This window comes from Pavona decussata, unplaced genomic scaffold (assembly GCF_977016875.1).
Source record: "Pavona decussata unplaced genomic scaffold, jaPavDecu1.1 SCAFFOLD_329, whole genome shotgun sequence".
Taxonomy (NCBI): Eukaryota; Metazoa; Cnidaria; class Anthozoa; order Scleractinia; family Agariciidae; genus Pavona; species Pavona decussata.
Window position 1 is genome coordinate 575,742 of NW_028145717.1, and position 17,849 is coordinate 593,590.

A 17,849-nucleotide genomic window follows, 5' to 3' on the forward strand; every position below is an offset into this window, starting at 1 on the left:
GATTGATTACCTCTTCCCACTCAGACAAGCTTTGTCTGTCAGAGGTGGCTAAACCAGGAAACATGTGTTTGAGAAGCAAAATGTTGGATTAAGCCGGTATTTAACAAACCACACAAAATAATATGTGTCATTTGATTCAGCGAAAAAAGGTAAAGAGGTGAAGGAGTATTTCAATACGAAGAATTTTTCTGTAGTTGTCAGTTGTGAGTTATAGTGTTTTATACTGCCAGTTGACAGTAAAATTGAAGGCTTCTTTCCAGTTTACAGTTAAGCATTATTTCATCGATTTCATGGATGCATATGGGAAGTTTTTTTGAGAGTAAATGAAAATTAAGGGTTTTCCTGGAGTATCTCTGACGTCTCGAGGTTTGTTTTAGAGACCAAGAAGAAAAGTAATACTTACAGTCCCAGCAGCTGGGTATTACTATCAAAAACTCCTTTGGGAAGTTCCTTCAGCTGGTTGTTAGTGAAGTTCCTACCAACAGATAATCATACCCTGACGGTAACTATCATGTGAGATATAACTAATATTTTGTGTAGTGGATAATATAAGTTATCGAGGGTAATCAGAAAAAAAATCTTTTTTAGGGAACTATTCAAATCACGTGACCTGGACATTTGGCACCTTCAAGAAACAACAATTGCTAACCTTCACGCCAACCAAGGGTTATTTTTGGGATTGCAGAATTAGTGTCATTGCTTTGGCCTTTGCGTCAGTTCTTTGAGTTAGCGTTAGTTCAGTGGGTTGGAGTCGGGGTTTGGGCGTCGACTAGTCACGTGACAAACGTTCTCATCGCACTGTGCAACACCCTAGAGTAACTAGGCATATGGTGGTGTGTTTGTTACTGACAAAAAAGAGTTTGCCCTGAAAGGTTAATTTCAAAACTGACCACTCCCCCCCCCTGACTTGCACTGTGGACTTTGTTTTGAAATGGAGCTCTTGAAGGCTTGTACCAAAACTTTCTCAAACTAAGTCCTTATTCTTTGCTTAGACTAACACAAAACTTTCTAGTGTTACTTTGCTAAAAGCTATCCCCAGTTTTCGGAGTCTACAATATCGCAATGTGAACAACAATGGAAAAAAAATAAAATTAACGCTTTGCATACCAACAACGCAAGTATGCGTAGAAAACATCGTTCTTGCTTCTATGAATTCCTTCTTGTTTAACTTAAGCTACAACGTCATGATAATGCGTGAATGGCACCAGCTGATGTATATCGCCATCATCACACCCAGCCAGCCGACTGTCACTTGCATCACGTGACAATTTAGCCTGAGCTCACAGTTTCTTAAGATCGCAGATATTTTTACTTCATCTCCATTAATGGAGAAATTAAGTGGTTCAGACTATTTATCGCCAAAAAGTCATTGAAAAAAATAGCACATACCTTGTATTTAAACAGGTTAAAAGGATATGTTCAGTCCTTTTCGTAAAAAATAAAAGGTTGCCAAAAATATTTCTAAGGAATATCCTGGCGATTAGGGAATTATTTTCTTTTGATCGTAATTCCTGTGTAAGTTTGGTAACGTGGCTATTCTGCATCTGATCTAACCGAAAATCTTTCAATTGCTTCTGTAAGTGAAAAAAAAAAGGAAAATCCCATTTTTTTGTCGTTTTAAAGCATACCCCTAGTAAACTGACAACCTAAGGGGACGACAGCTCAAGACGAGCTCGCTCAATTATGCATGTCTTTTGATTTAGTGCGAAAAAGTAGAGACACATAACTATTAAAAAAAGGAAGGGATAAAAAAAATAACAAAGAAGATTTGAATAACATAAGAATAAGAATAAGATTTAAAAACATTAAAAATATTTAACGTTATGGGTAAGGCCCAGGGGCCATCGCGGTACGGACCACTGATATCCATTACGATATAGACATGAAGTAGGGTGCCAAAGTTAGATATTCTTAACAAAATACAAACTTTTTTTGTTCGTGAGGTGAACGGTAAATGTAATCGGCTCAAATGGCTGCTCATGTACATATTAATTTTTAATTGGTGGGAATGTTATATGTAGTAATAGTCATGAAACGGACGTCGCTGAAAAAAAAATAATGTGGTCTGCACTCTGTAATCATAAACTCCGTAATTACCGGCTTAACTACTCATCCGTGAAAAAGTGGACTTTTTTGAAACAGTTTTATAGAATATCATTCTAAGCCAATGAGCGCAGAAATAGAAACGTATACGGTTTGAACATATCCTTTATTCGTGTTTGCTTTTTACCATGATTGTGTGCTCTTTGTTTTATTACTAGAAAGATGGCGCTTACAGCACGTTAGCATCGGCCGGCAATGATCCTGGGACTGACGTTAGTTGCTTCTCTGCACACGAGACCTCAATGAAGGTACGATCGCGCTGCCATGGAGAACAAACGCAAGGCTTGGGGCATGCTGATAAAAGAGAGAAATGTCATAAAAACTAAGTGAAGAGTATTCCACAAATATTCTTATTTGTTCTTTCATCTGGCTAACAAGTAAACACACACACAAGGTATTTGTTTTGTTGTTAGTATCATTAAAAATTCTGATAGTTGACGATATTTGACAAACAATAAATTTTCCAACGGAAAGAAATACATTTGAAAGGCCCTTAAAAGGTGTAGGAAAATTATATATATTTTTAATTTTTCTATAAGCGGGTTTGTCAACGTTTTATGAACCTTGAATTATTTATTTTAATCCACTGGTTTAATGGTGGAGATAAGTCATAAAAGGAACGAGTTTATTATTTCCCCTACAAAATACTTAGTTGATAAAGGAAAACCTAATGTACATGGTGATATTGGTACGACCTCCTTCCCAGGGTTCTCTCTCTTCCTCCCCCGAGAAAGGACCCTGGCTGCGGCTGGTCACGTGCACTTGGCAAATTAATTTGTCGTTAGTTAACTTAGAGAGATGTAGTAAAGTATACAGTTCTCACTTTCTCATAAGGGCCCGAGAAGCCAGCTGCGAAGTTTGTAACAACAAGCGGATTTAAAACCAAGCATTTTCACACCCATCACGCACTTGAGACCTGGAAGATGTTCCAGGTAGAGTGTTTTTAATCGGTAAAAATTTTCTTCAAAACTGTCATTTTGGGCACTGCAGAGCGAAGTCGACAGACGATGGCAGACGCTTGAATCAAAACCCAAACATGCAAGGCGATTAGAAAAGAAGTATCGCTAGCTAGCTAGAAATGTAGTGAAGTGGGAAAGAAGATCATTTTAGTATTCCTGAATGAAGCACCATTAATATTTTGGCAAGAGAATGTAGGCAGGTGAGGTATTTTATTAAATTATGAGTGTTCAAGAATACCGACACACTGAATTGAAGTAAACCACACGCGAATATAATTGAAAGCTAATACTTATGTTATTTTATTGCCAATGTACCTAACTTTAAGTAGTAGTTAAATGAAAAACATTGCGCTGAGCCGAATTTTTCGATTGTGATCAAAAAACAACGTCCTTTGTCATAAGAAATCGGTAACCAAATATGTATTCATGATAGCGAATAAAATAAACCAAAACAATGTATTTGAGTGATGAATTGTAATGCTGTTGCCAAAAGCATTATGTGTGAACTAAATTTCATTTTACAGAGCAAAAGACGTACCTATTACCGCTATTTAGTTTGAATAAGTGGTATTTCTGCTGGACTTCCTGGAAACAGTTCTACTGTGGATAAATACTCCAAATCATGATGTGAAAATAATTGCCAACCTCTGATTCTTTGACAATTTGAAAGTCAACAGATTCTTGAGTTCTAAATATACGATATTTTGTAGACCGCATGAAACTGCGCCAAATCTCTCGCCTTTCTCTTCAGTGCTTTCGCATCCGCTTGAAAATCTCTGCTAGGCTCTTGCGAAGAAGACAGTATATCGAGGGCACCCCTCCTGGTAAGAGATTTGTCGTCTGCAGTCACGTGACCAGTCCAAATCAGGGCCCTTTCTCAAAGGGGTAAGAGAGAGGTCCCTGGGAACGAGGTAGATATTGGTAGACAAATATTTTGGTGAACCCTTCTCAAAAATCGTACTTTTAAGCTCCAGCGACTTTTTCATGTTGAGAGATTCGTAAAAATTTCAAAATGCGGTGAAAGTGCTGTTTTCTGGCCAACTAAAAGAGTTCAAAATAAGGTGAGGGAACGAAGCACCGACAAACGTCATTTGAAGTCAAACTTTAGGAACACTCCGAACAACTATTCTTGTTTATTGTCCACTTCTAAACATTTTCAAATACATTAATTTTGTGATTCTGGCAGGTATCCTGTTAAAACCACCTTTGAAGAGCGCTAAAATTAGCGGCGAGATACAGGTAATATTTAAAGGGGCACTGACACCTAAGTTAGTGTCACTACGAATAGCCAAAAACATATGTGTTTTAATGGAATCGTTAAAATAATGGTTGAGTCTTGTTAACAATTACCCTACAAGTGTTCAGAAACTACTATTAATTATACTTAGCTGCGGAAAGCTAGGGTTGCAAGTTGAAAAAGTTGGCCAACTTTCTCAAGTTCTTCCTGTGTATTTTAGACAAGGCACTAAAAACAAATTATACGCTGTTCTTCCTACGAGAAAAACCTCAATATTTTCTTTCCGGTGTTGTAACAGCAATTTCATGTTACAAACCAGGTTCAAATATTTGAGCAGTTTTGTCCATAACACAGTAAAGTCGCCATGACAGTGGCTCTTTAATGGCAAAAAAATATATAGTTATTTTAAAAACATTTACAATGCCAAGTGTCGAGCATGGACTCGCAACGCTTCCTTCTGAGAAAATCGGAGAATTTATGTAATATGTATTTAATTGGACCTTATCGTTCTGTGAGTTCTCTCCTGTCAGAGGTTCTCCTCTGGCGAAGTTTATAAATAAAAATAAAATAAATAAATAAAATAATCCACTAATTTCTGGAACTTGACAACCGGGACTATCAGCATGTTTCGGTTGTCTCCGTTATCATTTTTGCTGGTACCCAGTTCCCTCTCTTTCCTACTTTTGCTCATTCTCAAATCTCGAGGATTAAGCCTGGTTTTCACTTGGACATAAGAACACTTGCAACTTAAGCATCTTGCTAAACATTGGGGGGAGCTGGTGTCGAGAATTCTGTCAAGAAATGGTTTTCAGCGCCTGCGTCTGTCATTATGCTTATGTAGGAAGCGTTTCCATTTGCTTTTGTTTATGCTTGTGCCTTTGTCTTAGTGAAAATTAGCCTTTACTTTGCCCAATTTTTTTTTGCTTAAACGTTACTTGAAATTGGCCTACTCTGTTCGAATTCGACTAGAATTAAAGCTTAAATTTAATTAGCGTTATAAATTTGACTATACTTTTGAAAAGGAATTTTCACATAGATATACTTTCAAAATGATTTGACAAGCATTGTTCAGAAAGTTTGCGCCCCACCACCCCCCCCCCCCCCCCATCCCTGGGAACGAAGTTGAAGAAAACATTTCCATGGAAACAATCAACTGACAATCATTACGTCTATCTGTAGTGACAACACTACCTCTCAAAAGGGTTGATTGAACCCACATACGGAAAAACTAATGTCTGTAGTTCTTTGATACTAAGAAAAAAAATTTTTTTCAAAGCCCTCAGGCAGAGACAAAACTTAAAAAGAAAATAGGAGGACGCATGGGCTCTGCAAATCGACAGAGATTCTGGTGCTCCATGGCCAAAGAGCGGTTCCCTCAACTAATATATTCCGCTTAATGCACTTCTACCTTTTGCAGCAAACACGTACACCTCGAATGGGTGCCTTTTTGAATGTAGTCATAACCAGTTTATAACCACAATTTAAACTACTTATATACGTCCAACATTTCTTTGTCGCGCGAGATTTCCCCAAGACGAAAGCTCAGGTGGATGCGAATCGCTGACAGCTTAAAGAAACTCTATCACCTTGAAAGGAAACTAGTCTTTGGTACTTTTCACCGTCAAAATTGTAAACAAAGTACGGCATCAGGAAAAGAAACTACAAATTTAACTTCATTAGGAAAGAGAGGGAACTGGGTACTAAACAAAAAAAGGAAGGTGCAATATCGGACGCAAACAAGCAAGCAAAAGACAGCAAAAAATACGAGAAAAGGCTTAAAAGGCTTAAGTAAGATAGTTGTTAATGCAGCGAGCTTCTGTAGCTTTGAATTCTCATATTGAGTTGTTTTTGTCTTTTTGGGTAGATTTAGACCCGCGAGGGAGGCGAATGACATGCACGCACTGCATTGCGACTTTTATAACTTGTTTTACTTATTCAAGAAAAAGCTATGAAAAATGGTGATTTTTTTTAGTTTATCTGAGATGAAAACGTTAACCAATCAGACCCCCATTTCACCAAAATATATTTTTTTTCTAGAAAGCGCGAAAACGGGTTTGACAGCTTCCAATTGGAAAGGCTCACGACGAGATTCCACCTCATGCGTATCACAAGTTCATTTTAGACACCAAAAAAAATCTATTATGGGTAACTAACTTAACTCTATATTGCACTTTCATATTTCAATTAAAAAAATAGTTTCAATCAGATACTTAAAAAAAAGTAAAAATAATAAAAGCCAAACCGCTGAATATCTCTGGCTAAAAAAAAAAAAAAAAAATTTCGAAAAGTCGTTTCCATTTGTTTTAAATTTATAATACGAAAAGGAAAATTACCTGACAATCTCCTTCAGACACTTAGCAGATGCACCAAAAAAAAAAAAATGGTCACAATTAATTTCAACCTTTGGAGTGAAAAGGATAAAAAAACAACCGAAATAATTCTGAAATAATTTTAAAAAAGGCAAGAAGAAATAATTGCCGGTAACACCCACTCACTTAACTGCAAGTTCTATTTTAACTATTGACTTAATACCTTATTGTAAGGCGCAGTTGGATATTTTATAGAGACTAAGCGATATAAATTTTTTTATTAAATGTACTTTTGTTAATAACGATGAGGAGATGCTCAGAATCATTCAACATGAAACATTATGGGTGACTCACCGATGAAGATAACATCGACCTTTTTCTCATCATTTCCATACTTGCTAGTGGCTCGGCATGTAAAGTTTCCTTCTTCGTTTACTTGTATGCTTGCAATGTTTGAAGTTGCATTTACCAGAGTTGTTGAGTTCTTTATCACCGCTATGTGTATGGGAAGAGTTCCCGCGGCTGAGCACACGGAAACTGTCAGGCCTAGTACCGCTCGTACAACAGCAGCTGGGGACAATACCTTTGGTGAGACTAAAATAAAAATAAAACGATTCAATAGCTTAGCGACACTCCATTAGAGCAAAACAAAGGGGGAGAGGGACGCGGAAGCGGAGTTGCGTAAAGCACGGACTCAGCCACATCACTTCTAAGAGGTTCTCACGATTACATAACCTTGTTTTGCTTAGTAAAGTTGGTTCACATTTTGAAATTCGGTTAATGAATTAGAATAAAGCGTGCACTTCGAAACCGGTTTACTGAAAGAAAACCAGAGTGACTTGGCCAACATGTCTACACTACGCGATTTTAGGACTTGACACGATTTCTACAAAACCTCTCTTTCTCTTCCTTTCGGGAATTAAGGGAGTCTCTGCTCGCAGGGTGACTCTAAAATAAATTCTACTGTTTTCTTTAATTGATTTCTATAATTAATTAAGACAAGCTTTTAATCGTTTCAACTTCGCTTATCTCGTTGATTAGCTTGTGCCATCTGCAGGTGGTATCTATTGTATTTGTTACACTACTGTAAGACTGAACGAAAACGACCACAACAACAACAACTCCGTAGGCGAGTGTTACAGGACTATAATATACGCATTCATCTGCGCAATTATTGCTTTGTTGTAAACTAACAAATATTAAAATTCTCCTCGAAACACATAAAGTCGGGTGAGTAATGATCTTGATGATATTTTCAGTTATCCGTTCTTACCTGATGGACCATTGGTGAAAGACAATCGAAATCCTTTCTTTTGAAGACCAACGTCTGAGTGGAATGTTAACACTACCTTGCCCCCTGCCACAGAAATCTTCTCCCCAGTCCTCTCACCACAATACGCACCAAGTGATTGTTTCTTCTCATTAGTGATCTTCAAATAGTCATATCTGCAAAGTAAAATAATCAGCCTTAGAGGATATGCAAACCGGATTGTTGTATAAAGATGTAGAAATAGTAAAATGGTGTCACAGAGATGATTGTTGCACCCCATAGACAGCTTCGTCTATAGTCCAAAGGAAGTATTGCAGTGAGGGATGGATAGAAACCAGTAAAAAAGAAGATAGTTTTGAATATAGAAGATAGTTTCCCCTTTTTTTTCAATAATACATATTTGTTTGTTTCAGAGTGCTTGCAGGCGGCTTTTTTTCTGAAGATAATAGTATAATAATAGAAAAGGAGGGACTTTCACGTCAATCACCTTTTCGCCACACCTTAATTCTTCCTATTCTTAATTTTGGGAAATATGCGAAATAAAAGTGTTGCACAATTCCATTCAATAAGGTATCCTTTAAAAACGACGTGGGACTCGACAAAGAAAGAACAAACACGATTGTAAAAGTAAAAGCATGTTGCGGATTTACTGGAATGACAAGGTAAAATACGTTGATATAGTAAAGTTTGTTATCATTTAAAATACGACTAATATCTTATAGACTAACTTAAAATAAATAAATCAAATTTATGTCATGAAGTTGTCTCATGGCCTGTTTACATTTTAATACGATAATTTTTTTTCAACTTATGTCGCACTTTTTTATGCTTACTCAGTGTCCAGCTCCAACCTTCAATTTTAAATCGCGTGTTAACTAAAGGATAATTCAGCGTGACTTATAGCTGCAATGTCGCAGGAGTTTCGAACTTGTTTGAAATTTGATGTCAATTTGCCGCATTTTTTCAGAAAACGTACAAAGATATCCCACTTAAGTCGAACTGAAATAGTATAAGAATTTTCATTGTTATGCTGCGTCTCTATGGCACGCGCGGAGATACTAACATATGGGCGAAAATAATTTCCGCGCATGCGAAGAAGTGCAGCACGATGGAGGTTTCCGTCGCTGACGGGAAGTGGGTGGGGCAAAAGGGAAACTCTGAACAGACCTCTCTGAGCATGAACGCTTATTGGAGCTATTATAAGTGTACAGGGCGTATAAATACTATTCTCAGTACCCATGGGTATTACAAAGGTCTCAAGAGGAAAAGTGTGCTAATTTATGGAGCGCGCGAAGCCATTTCAACGCAATCATAATATATCAGTGAAAATAGTAGACAGTTCACACGTCCAATTTGAAGTTCTAGACACTCGCGACAAAAGTTGCATGGACAATTGCATATGAGAGGGAGATTTTACGGCACTACGTAGTTCTTATTTTTTTTTTTTTTTTTTTGCCACCAAACAAAGAAGTTAGAACATGGGACATAAAATGTGAAGAAAAAGTGCCGAGATGACTTAAAAGAAACTAGAATGTTTATATTATGTGAAGACGCCTCCTCAAATGAAGTTTGAAATATATTATTTAGCTGGCCACGAGATAATGACATGGCGTAAAGTCGACAGCAAAACAATAAATTAAATCATACGCTAAGAGATTTCCTGTTATTTATGGTAATTAATGATTAATCAGTTCTTTAAAGAACTAACTAAACCAATTAAAGACAGCTGGAACCTGATTTGACGATATCATTGTGAAGCGAATTAGAAAATTTGGGTCCTTGGAAACAGACAGAAAAGTTCTTACTTTTAGTTCGAATATAAGTTAGACGGAAAGCATTGGAGTTTTTTCATGTATGGCGGAAGAGCCCCCGAAGGAAACTATTCAATAAAGTATGTATGTATGTATGTAATGAAAGTTTGCGTCTACAAATCGCAGATGTAAACAAGCTGTGGTTTAAGTGCGATTTGAGCGCGACATCGTCTTAAATTATGTCATAAATCCTGTAAATTTGCAAATCCATACAAGTTTACAAGTTTCAGCTGTATTCGAAACCCCTCCATTATTGCGACAATTAATCAATCAATAATGCTTTAGAAATACACAGGCAAGTAAAAACTAACGATATAATGTTCCGATTAATCAATCACGCAATCACGCAATCAATCAATCAATCAATCAATCAATCAATCAATCAATCAATCAATCATTAAAAAAGTACGTCACAATTTGTGCAGAACTAAACCGCCCGTATAAACAGGTTTTTGAATAGTTTTTGGAAAACATCTTATCTCAAAGATTGCATGATGATTTCAGTAACTGTTTCCTGCAAGTAAATGTGTAACAAACTACGATTCCCGTAAATATAAAGTTTGTGTCTTTATAGTTTCAGTCCCTGATAAAAGATTAACGCTTAATTCCAGGTTATGAAAACTACGATCTATGGCATTTGAGTGCACTTACCACTATTGGTCAAAAAATAAGTGAAAGATGAATAAGGCATCATGCAGAGGTAAATAAACTATATAATATAGCTAATATCATGGTAACAGGTGTGCATTTACTTACCTACATATCCCGTTATACTCCAGGTCAAACTCGTCAAAGTGGATTACCAGCACCATGCCGTCTGGAATTGGAACCGAATAACTATAACTGCAGTGCATATTTTTCGGGTAGTTGTTTGGATATCCAGGACTTGAAAGCGAGTTGTTTACCACTGAACCACATTCTATTCAAAGCAAAAGTAGTTCAATCAACACCTTACTTATGAGGTGGACATGATGAAACAAATAGTAAGACAACCAGTGAAAGAAAATTCTATGATATTGAAAGATGGTCTACCGGCCATAGCAATAAGTAAATCAATTTTACTCGTTTCAGGACGATGCTCAGAATTTACCCTTTTTTTACTCATCAAGAAGCCCACTGGGCGCTTTCAACTTCACTGATCCCAAATTATGCAGGACGTATGACATATGTGGAGCATATGACTGTAACGATCATGTAATGATCATGTGTTGTCCCTACATTTGTTACTGCGCATACGTTCTGCGCTTCTCGAGTTTCCTATGGATGATGCCTACTAATACAGGGATATTTTTTTGCGCGGTTTAAAACTGTGCGGAGAAAACAGACCTTAGCAAGTGCTCTTGGTATCCAAAAAGAAAATTTGGGGCAACCGTGCATTTTTCAGTGATAATAAAGCTTCAATTTGGAAAAAAAATGCCGTATAGTGCTTTGTATTTTACAGCTTTTTGGAATTATTGTTGCGTGGTTACCCCCAATTTTCTTTTTGGATTCCAATAGCCCTTGCTAAGATCTGATTTTTCCGCATAGTCATAAACTGCGCGCAAAAATACCTCTGTATTATTAGGCACCGTCCTTAACTAATTGCAGTTGACTTGCTGAAAACATTCCACTTACGACATCGTCGAGAACACCACGTAACTATATTTACAAGGGATCACGCATAGGAAATCGGGAGCAAATAGTCCAGTCATGGCTTCTGTAAATATCTGATTAATATCTCACCTAAGTGGAATTACAGTTTTATGAAAGATTAAGTGACTTGCATTGTTATATTTGAAATTAAATTCTCAAACTCATTAATAATTCATGCAGTCAAAAGCCAATAAATGACCTCCATTTCGGTCAGGTGGATGAATCTTGATACCCCAATGAAACACCAGATGAAACACCACCAGGTTTTCATCTGAGATGAAACATGTTTTTCATCTGAGATCAAACATTTGCATTTTAATGAGATTAATTTCTTATTGTTTCATTTGAGAAGACATGTCAAAAACTCGGGCTTCGTGCTTTATCACGGGTTCCAAATACCTCGAAACAGATGAAAGCACTCGGCCTGCGGCCTCGTGCTTTCATCTGTTTCTCGGTATTTGGAACCCGTGATAAAGCACTCGCCCTCGTTTTTGACATATTACTTGAAATGGCTATCATTTTTTGTTGGGATGATTTGACGGAACCCCTTGGAGTAAGTTTCTATTGATGGTCCAAGTTACTTAATTTCCGTCTTTGTGCTTGCTTGCCGCTTTTCCCACTTACGGTTCAAGGTTGGATCCTTTGTGGACAATTAAATGTAAAAAGCGTCACCGCAGACACCCAATTTTGAAACAGGGGGAGGGAGGGGAGAGAAGTGAAGGCAATGTAAAATGTGGCAACCTTCGCAAGCCAGAATTGACGGGTGTTAAGGACGTGTTGCTCATCTTCCCTAGAATAGTTATCACGGAAAAGATTCTGATCAGCGTGTCTAGGCAGTTGCAGAATTCCTAATTCCTAGATCGCTGGTAGATTTTCGTTGTACCAGTCCCTGAACAGCATGGAATAGATATTTTATGCTTTGAAGATATGGATTGTAACTTATCGACGTCTACATCTACAGACGAATTGCCGCCAGTAAGAGAAACAATATGAACTCACCTTGGGAGGCGATGATGCCGTTCTCACTCCAAAACAGCACAAAAAGTAAGACAAACATTTCCATGCTGGAAAGGTGATTTTTTGCCGTCACCATTGCACCAATCATCAGCCTTTACTTCCTACAGGTAGAGAGGATAATAAAAAACTGTCATTGTAGCTCAGGTAAATGTTCAAATTAGCAAACCATGGAAAACTAATGTCTTAAATTAGTAGTCTTTTCTTGTGTTTAATTCACCTGAGTAATTTTCCAATAAGTTATATTAAGTAACTTTAGTTGCATTGTTTTGCAAGATGCCTGGAGTTGGCGAAATAAGCGATTTTGATTTGTTTAGACTTGCCATCATAGCACGCGTTAATAACATTGCCTTTTCTCAGCTTCAGATTCCACAATTTCACAAGTATTAAAGCTACGACGACGAGCCTTGGAGGATAGATAATACGTCCAAAGATTTTTCCGTTGAGGTCTGCAACGATAAGTTATGACGTCATGTGATGTTGTCATAAGATCATGATTGTCAAATGGAGGCCATCTTGGATCCGCCATATTGGATTTCTGGATTTCCCCAAAACTTCAGGAAAGCGCCGAAAAAAACGAAACGTAATCAAAACCAATAAAGGAACACTAATATGGGCTAAAAAATATAAAAGTTACTGTAAGTAGAAAGAAAAGCAATTTTACATTTCTGAAATACGCTTGTCAAAAATTGGTTGCAATGGCAACATCAAAGTCAATGAACAGTAGCCTATGGCATGAAATTCTTTTCAGATAAATTTCCTGAAATGCCAGGCTGTTTGCTTAAATATTGAAAACGTTATTCAGCTTCAAAGTTCCGCGGGCAGAATCAGGAACCCCTAGGTCTAGATAGGGATAAAATTTTTTTTAATTATACCAACGTAAAAGCTTGGAACCTGCAACTAAACGAAACCCCTACATAAAATACTTAAAGCAGTTAACTTGAGTCCATCGATGGGAAAGGACCCTTTCGTAAGCTTATATAGGTTACCAAACACAAAGAGACCACTGTACGGGTTAACATGAGAATTAATGAGGAAATCATTATGCACGCAAAGCTATATACTGACATAAAAATGCTAAATATTTTCAATGTTGTAAAGTATATGAAATAATTCATATATGAACTGCGGATATAGATGAAAGTGAGAAGTGATCATCGCAGTGAATTTTCCAATTTATGCAATCGGAAATTGGAAGCCTGAACCCGTGACCTCCGCGTTACCAATTTCCGATTGCATAAATTGGAAAATTCACTGCGATGATCACTTGTCACTTTTATCTATATCCGCAGTTCATATATGAATTATTTCATATACTTTACATCGTTTCACTCCTCTCACGGGAAAATGGGAACCTACAATTGACCTTGCTTCCAATGTGTGGCTTCATAGCTCAGTTGGTAGAGCATCGCACCAGTAACGCGGAGGTCACGGGTTCGAATCCCGTTGAAGCCTGAATTTTTTTCAGGCTTCCAATTTCCAATTGCATAAATTGGAAAATTCACTGCGATGATCACTTCTCACTTTTATTTTCGATGTGTTGGTCAAAATTCTATAATACAGACAATCGTCCTCCTGAAGTAAACCAAAAGATCACTGCTAAAATGGAACCTTTCCTTACGCCGCCACATATTAAAATAAAATAATAATAATAATAATAATAATAATAATAATAATAATAATAATAATAATAATAATAATAATAATAACAATAATAATAATTTGATTATAATAATTCTTTATTAAAATATTCCACACAAATTGCTATTTACAAGTTAAAAGTATATAAAAAGAGCTATAAAAAACCTATTCACATTTCATTTCGATTAATATTTTCAAGCAATAATGTTTTTGTAAAGAAAAAGAAAAAAAAAACAAATGTCATGCAGTTTTAAAAAAATAAAATTCGGCATTTTAAAATCAGTTCCACTTGATAAAAAGAGAAGAAAAAAAAAATAAACAAAATACGCATCTCTCAAATGGCCCCTTCTGCAGTTTCAATGTCAATGTCCGCGTTCTTGATGTCACGTTGAATTCTTCGTAATGTCCTAGAACCTCTAAGACAGGCGAGTGCATTTCTTAACAGTGGGAATGAAATTCGGCTTCTGATCCATGGCATGGTTTTGGCATATTGCTCCCCTTTCTTGATAGCAATCAGCTCCGCTAATCGACTAAGTAAATCTCAAGCATTCTTCTCAATTCTCCGTAATGTCCTAGAACCTCTAAGACAGGCGAGTGCAGATCTCAACAGTGCGAATGAAATCGGCTTCTGATCCATGGCATGGTTTTGGCATATTGCTCCCCTTTCTTGATAGCAATCAGCTCCGATAATTGACTAAGTAAATCTCAAGCATTCATTGCCCATTCCGCCGGTTGTAGTGAAGACCAAAAGTGTGATGATATTAATAATAATAATAATAATAATAATAATAATAATAATAATAATAATAATAATAATAATAATAATAATAATAATAATAACTATCACCAGAGCTGCTGGATACCTTATTCCAACGTTAAAAACATTAATCTAAAAGTAATACACTAATTATTACGTCTCAACGAACTGCAGGCGAGTCTTCAAGATTACGTACAAATTTTGTAATATAAATATAGTGAGGAGAGTCACTAATCTCAAATTTCTGTTAGGACATAAAGGTACTGCGTGTTGCTATAAACAACAGGTTACCGGAGAAAAAGAAAACCTTTGATGATGCAAGCTTGACCCGCTTGTACGTTTTAATAAATTTATAATTGCTTCTGTTAATTAATTGCGTATTTTCTTGCAGTAGAATTTCAGGGTAATTTCTATTTTCACTTTGTTCACATCCCAATTGTGAAGCTTTCTCATGAGACTTTCATGGGTAGGTACCTATCCAGACATTTTTAAAGAGCCGGCGAGAGGAGAGTTTTGTTGTTAATGTGTACTTTGGAAACGTTCAGAGTTTTAATTAAGGAACATATGCATTTTGCTTTCTTTATAGCGCTTGACGTGTTACTTGAACAAATGATGTCATGATTGATCGATCGTGTGACATGAATCCCAGAATTACCATATTTTATTATTATTATTAGTTTTTATTTTCTTTATACGAAACATTTTTTTTTTAAAAAATCGGTGAGCTTTTTCGTATGACGTGAGATAGTTATTTGCCTTAGTAGAGAATTTCATATGACATGCGAGTCTTCCAGATGACTAAAAGCTGGAAGACTCCTACAGCCAATCAGAGTGTATAAGTCACCTTAACTGATGTAATGGCAGAGAACAAGCATTCGTGCTACCGAATCCAATACTTAAGGAGTTTCTTGAACAGTCATTTACTAAAATAGGTTTGGCGATACATTGACTAAGGAAAACATCAGGAGTTGTGAGATGTATGCTTTGCGCTGGAGTAAATATTGACACGAAACTTGGTGTTAACGATTTTTGGCAATTTACAATGTATGTGAAACACTAATGGTAAAATAATAGCAACGAAAAAGGAATAAAATGAAACTGAGGTAAACACAGAAAAATAACATTCCCTCAAGCGATACCCAGACATAAAGTGATCTTTTAACTGGCGTTGTAGGTTTTGCATCATACTGGCGATTACAATAAGTAAGAGTTTGATTGTGTATAATGGGGACTTTTGTAATGATTTTAAAATACAGAGAGGAACTTGCGTTCACTGTAGGTTTGGCAACATACTGGCAATTACAATAAGTAAGAGTTTGATTGTGTATAAAGGGGACTTTGTAATGGTTCGAAAATACAGAGAGGAACAAGGTTTTGACCATGTTCGACATTTTGTGAAAAATTTGTGATAGAATTTTGCCAAAAAATGATAAAATGGAAACTTGAAATTGTCAACAGTATGATAATTTATTCAAAGTAGCGCAGTCAAGTCTTTGCCCACGTAAATAAAGATAACGGCATCTGGTAACTACTTTTATCAGCTTTTACACCAGACATTGAATTTCACTATAACAACACTTATGGACCCTTAAACAAATTAATGAGTCAGTTTATACAAATTCAAACACAGAACGGTGGTAATATTAAGATGTTTAAGGAGAAAAGCAGCATTATCATTGACTGGAGGTATCCTACTTCATAACAAAAGGGAATAAACTAAAAATAATTTAACAAAGGAAACACTGCTCAACTATGGTTAGCCTTTTCATATCTTGTATACTGGTACTTTTATTTCTATAGACTTGTTTTAAAAGAGCAAATAGCAATTATTTCCTTAGTGAATTCGTTATTATCAGGATCTCTGATATGCTCTTCGTCTTTGTGAATACTTATAAATGTTTGGTCGCATTTGGTAATAATTATGCTCTGCGTAATAACCATTCTGTGGCAGAGTTTTCACGAAAGAAATTACGAAAATGCGGTTCACCATAGCCCATCAGAGAAAATACTTAGTTTTTCTATAAAAGATTTCTTCAAGACGATGTTTAAGACTGAATTATCTGCCTAAAGGACGTTTTATTTGTGTTAATTATGACATTTCGAAAGCGCTCAGTGTTGTGCATATTTATCCGCCTCACTTTTTCACTTCTAATTGCGTCACTCGCAGGATGCCTTTGTCAAATTGAGCAGAACAATTAGATAGCTAATGTGAGAAACAAAAAGGACTCTATTTACCTGAATGAATGATGACAATGAGTTATCCTTGCAAGAAGCTTTTCGTCAGGATGAGCAGCGTGAGAGCACGGAAGGCACTCAAAAAGTAAAGCCCTGTCCAGCTGTTTTTTGTGATAACTTCCAAAAGGGAAACATAAAAACTCATTAATTCATCATAAAACATGTGTACTCCATTTAGTAGTAAATTTGTTTAATTTTTTAACTGAAAGCTTACTTGAAAACTTGTAATAATATTGCTTGTAAAAAGAGCTGACCAAAAAACCGACGCGTTTCCTTTTTAGTCTCCTCAAGACAATCAGCTGTTAAACTTTTCGCAGAACTCAACTTCAATAAATAGACAACTGCGCCGTTTTGCATTTATGTGACAGCATTTGTGCGAAAAAGACAATCCATATTGTTGAAGGCAGGAAATATTCCCCGGCAATATTTTTGCTTTACCATGAAATTAAATAAGCACCTCTGAATTCTCCCGCTGTAGATATACGTGTGGATTTATGTGACCGTTAATTCTTTCAGTTTAAAGATTTAATGTTAATTCATTTTAAAACATGTAATTATGCGAGTGTAAGAGGTGAGCATGTGATGCATCCTTCTGTCGTTTAAAGACCTACACAATTTGCGCTGATTATTGAAGTTCACTTTCAAATTCTAATAAAGGGGTAATACTGCCTTTCTGCCGAGGATAAAGTTCTTTTTTTATGAAGCAACAATGGCATTTCATTTTAATTCAATTGCAAATGAGTGCTAGATGAAAGTTCTGACAATTACTTAAACACGTGATCAATATTCGGTGTTATTATACGACTAAGGCAGTTAGGGGGCCAAGAAATTAAATCAACCAATCAGCTCGCTCTATTGCTGGTCCAATATTTTCCAAGTAT

At 36.3% G+C, this 17,849-nt stretch overlaps 1 protein-coding gene and 1 non-coding gene across 2 annotated transcripts; one reads left to right on the plus strand and one right to left on the minus strand.

The window, feature by feature from the left end:
• Positions 1-390: 390 nt before the first annotated feature.
• LOC146453565 (uncharacterized) lies at positions 391-17,025 on the minus strand. The gene is made up of 7 exons (XM_085096480.1): positions 16,969-17,025; positions 12,321-12,439; positions 10,446-10,608; positions 7,882-8,054; positions 6,963-7,202; positions 2,277-2,397; positions 391-475 (listed from the first exon to the last, which is right to left on the minus strand). The coding sequence occupies exons 2-7, from the start codon at positions 12,424-12,426 to the stop codon at positions 400-402; spliced, it is 879 nt and encodes a 292-aa protein (XP_084952606.1). The 5' UTR covers positions 12,427-12,439; positions 16,969-17,025; the 3' UTR covers positions 391-399.
• Positions 13,718-13,790, plus strand: Trnat-agu (transfer RNA threonine (anticodon AGU)). Its single transcript has one exon. It is a non-coding gene; the product is annotated as a tRNA-Thr (tRNA).
• Positions 17,026-17,849: the final 824 nt, after the last annotated feature.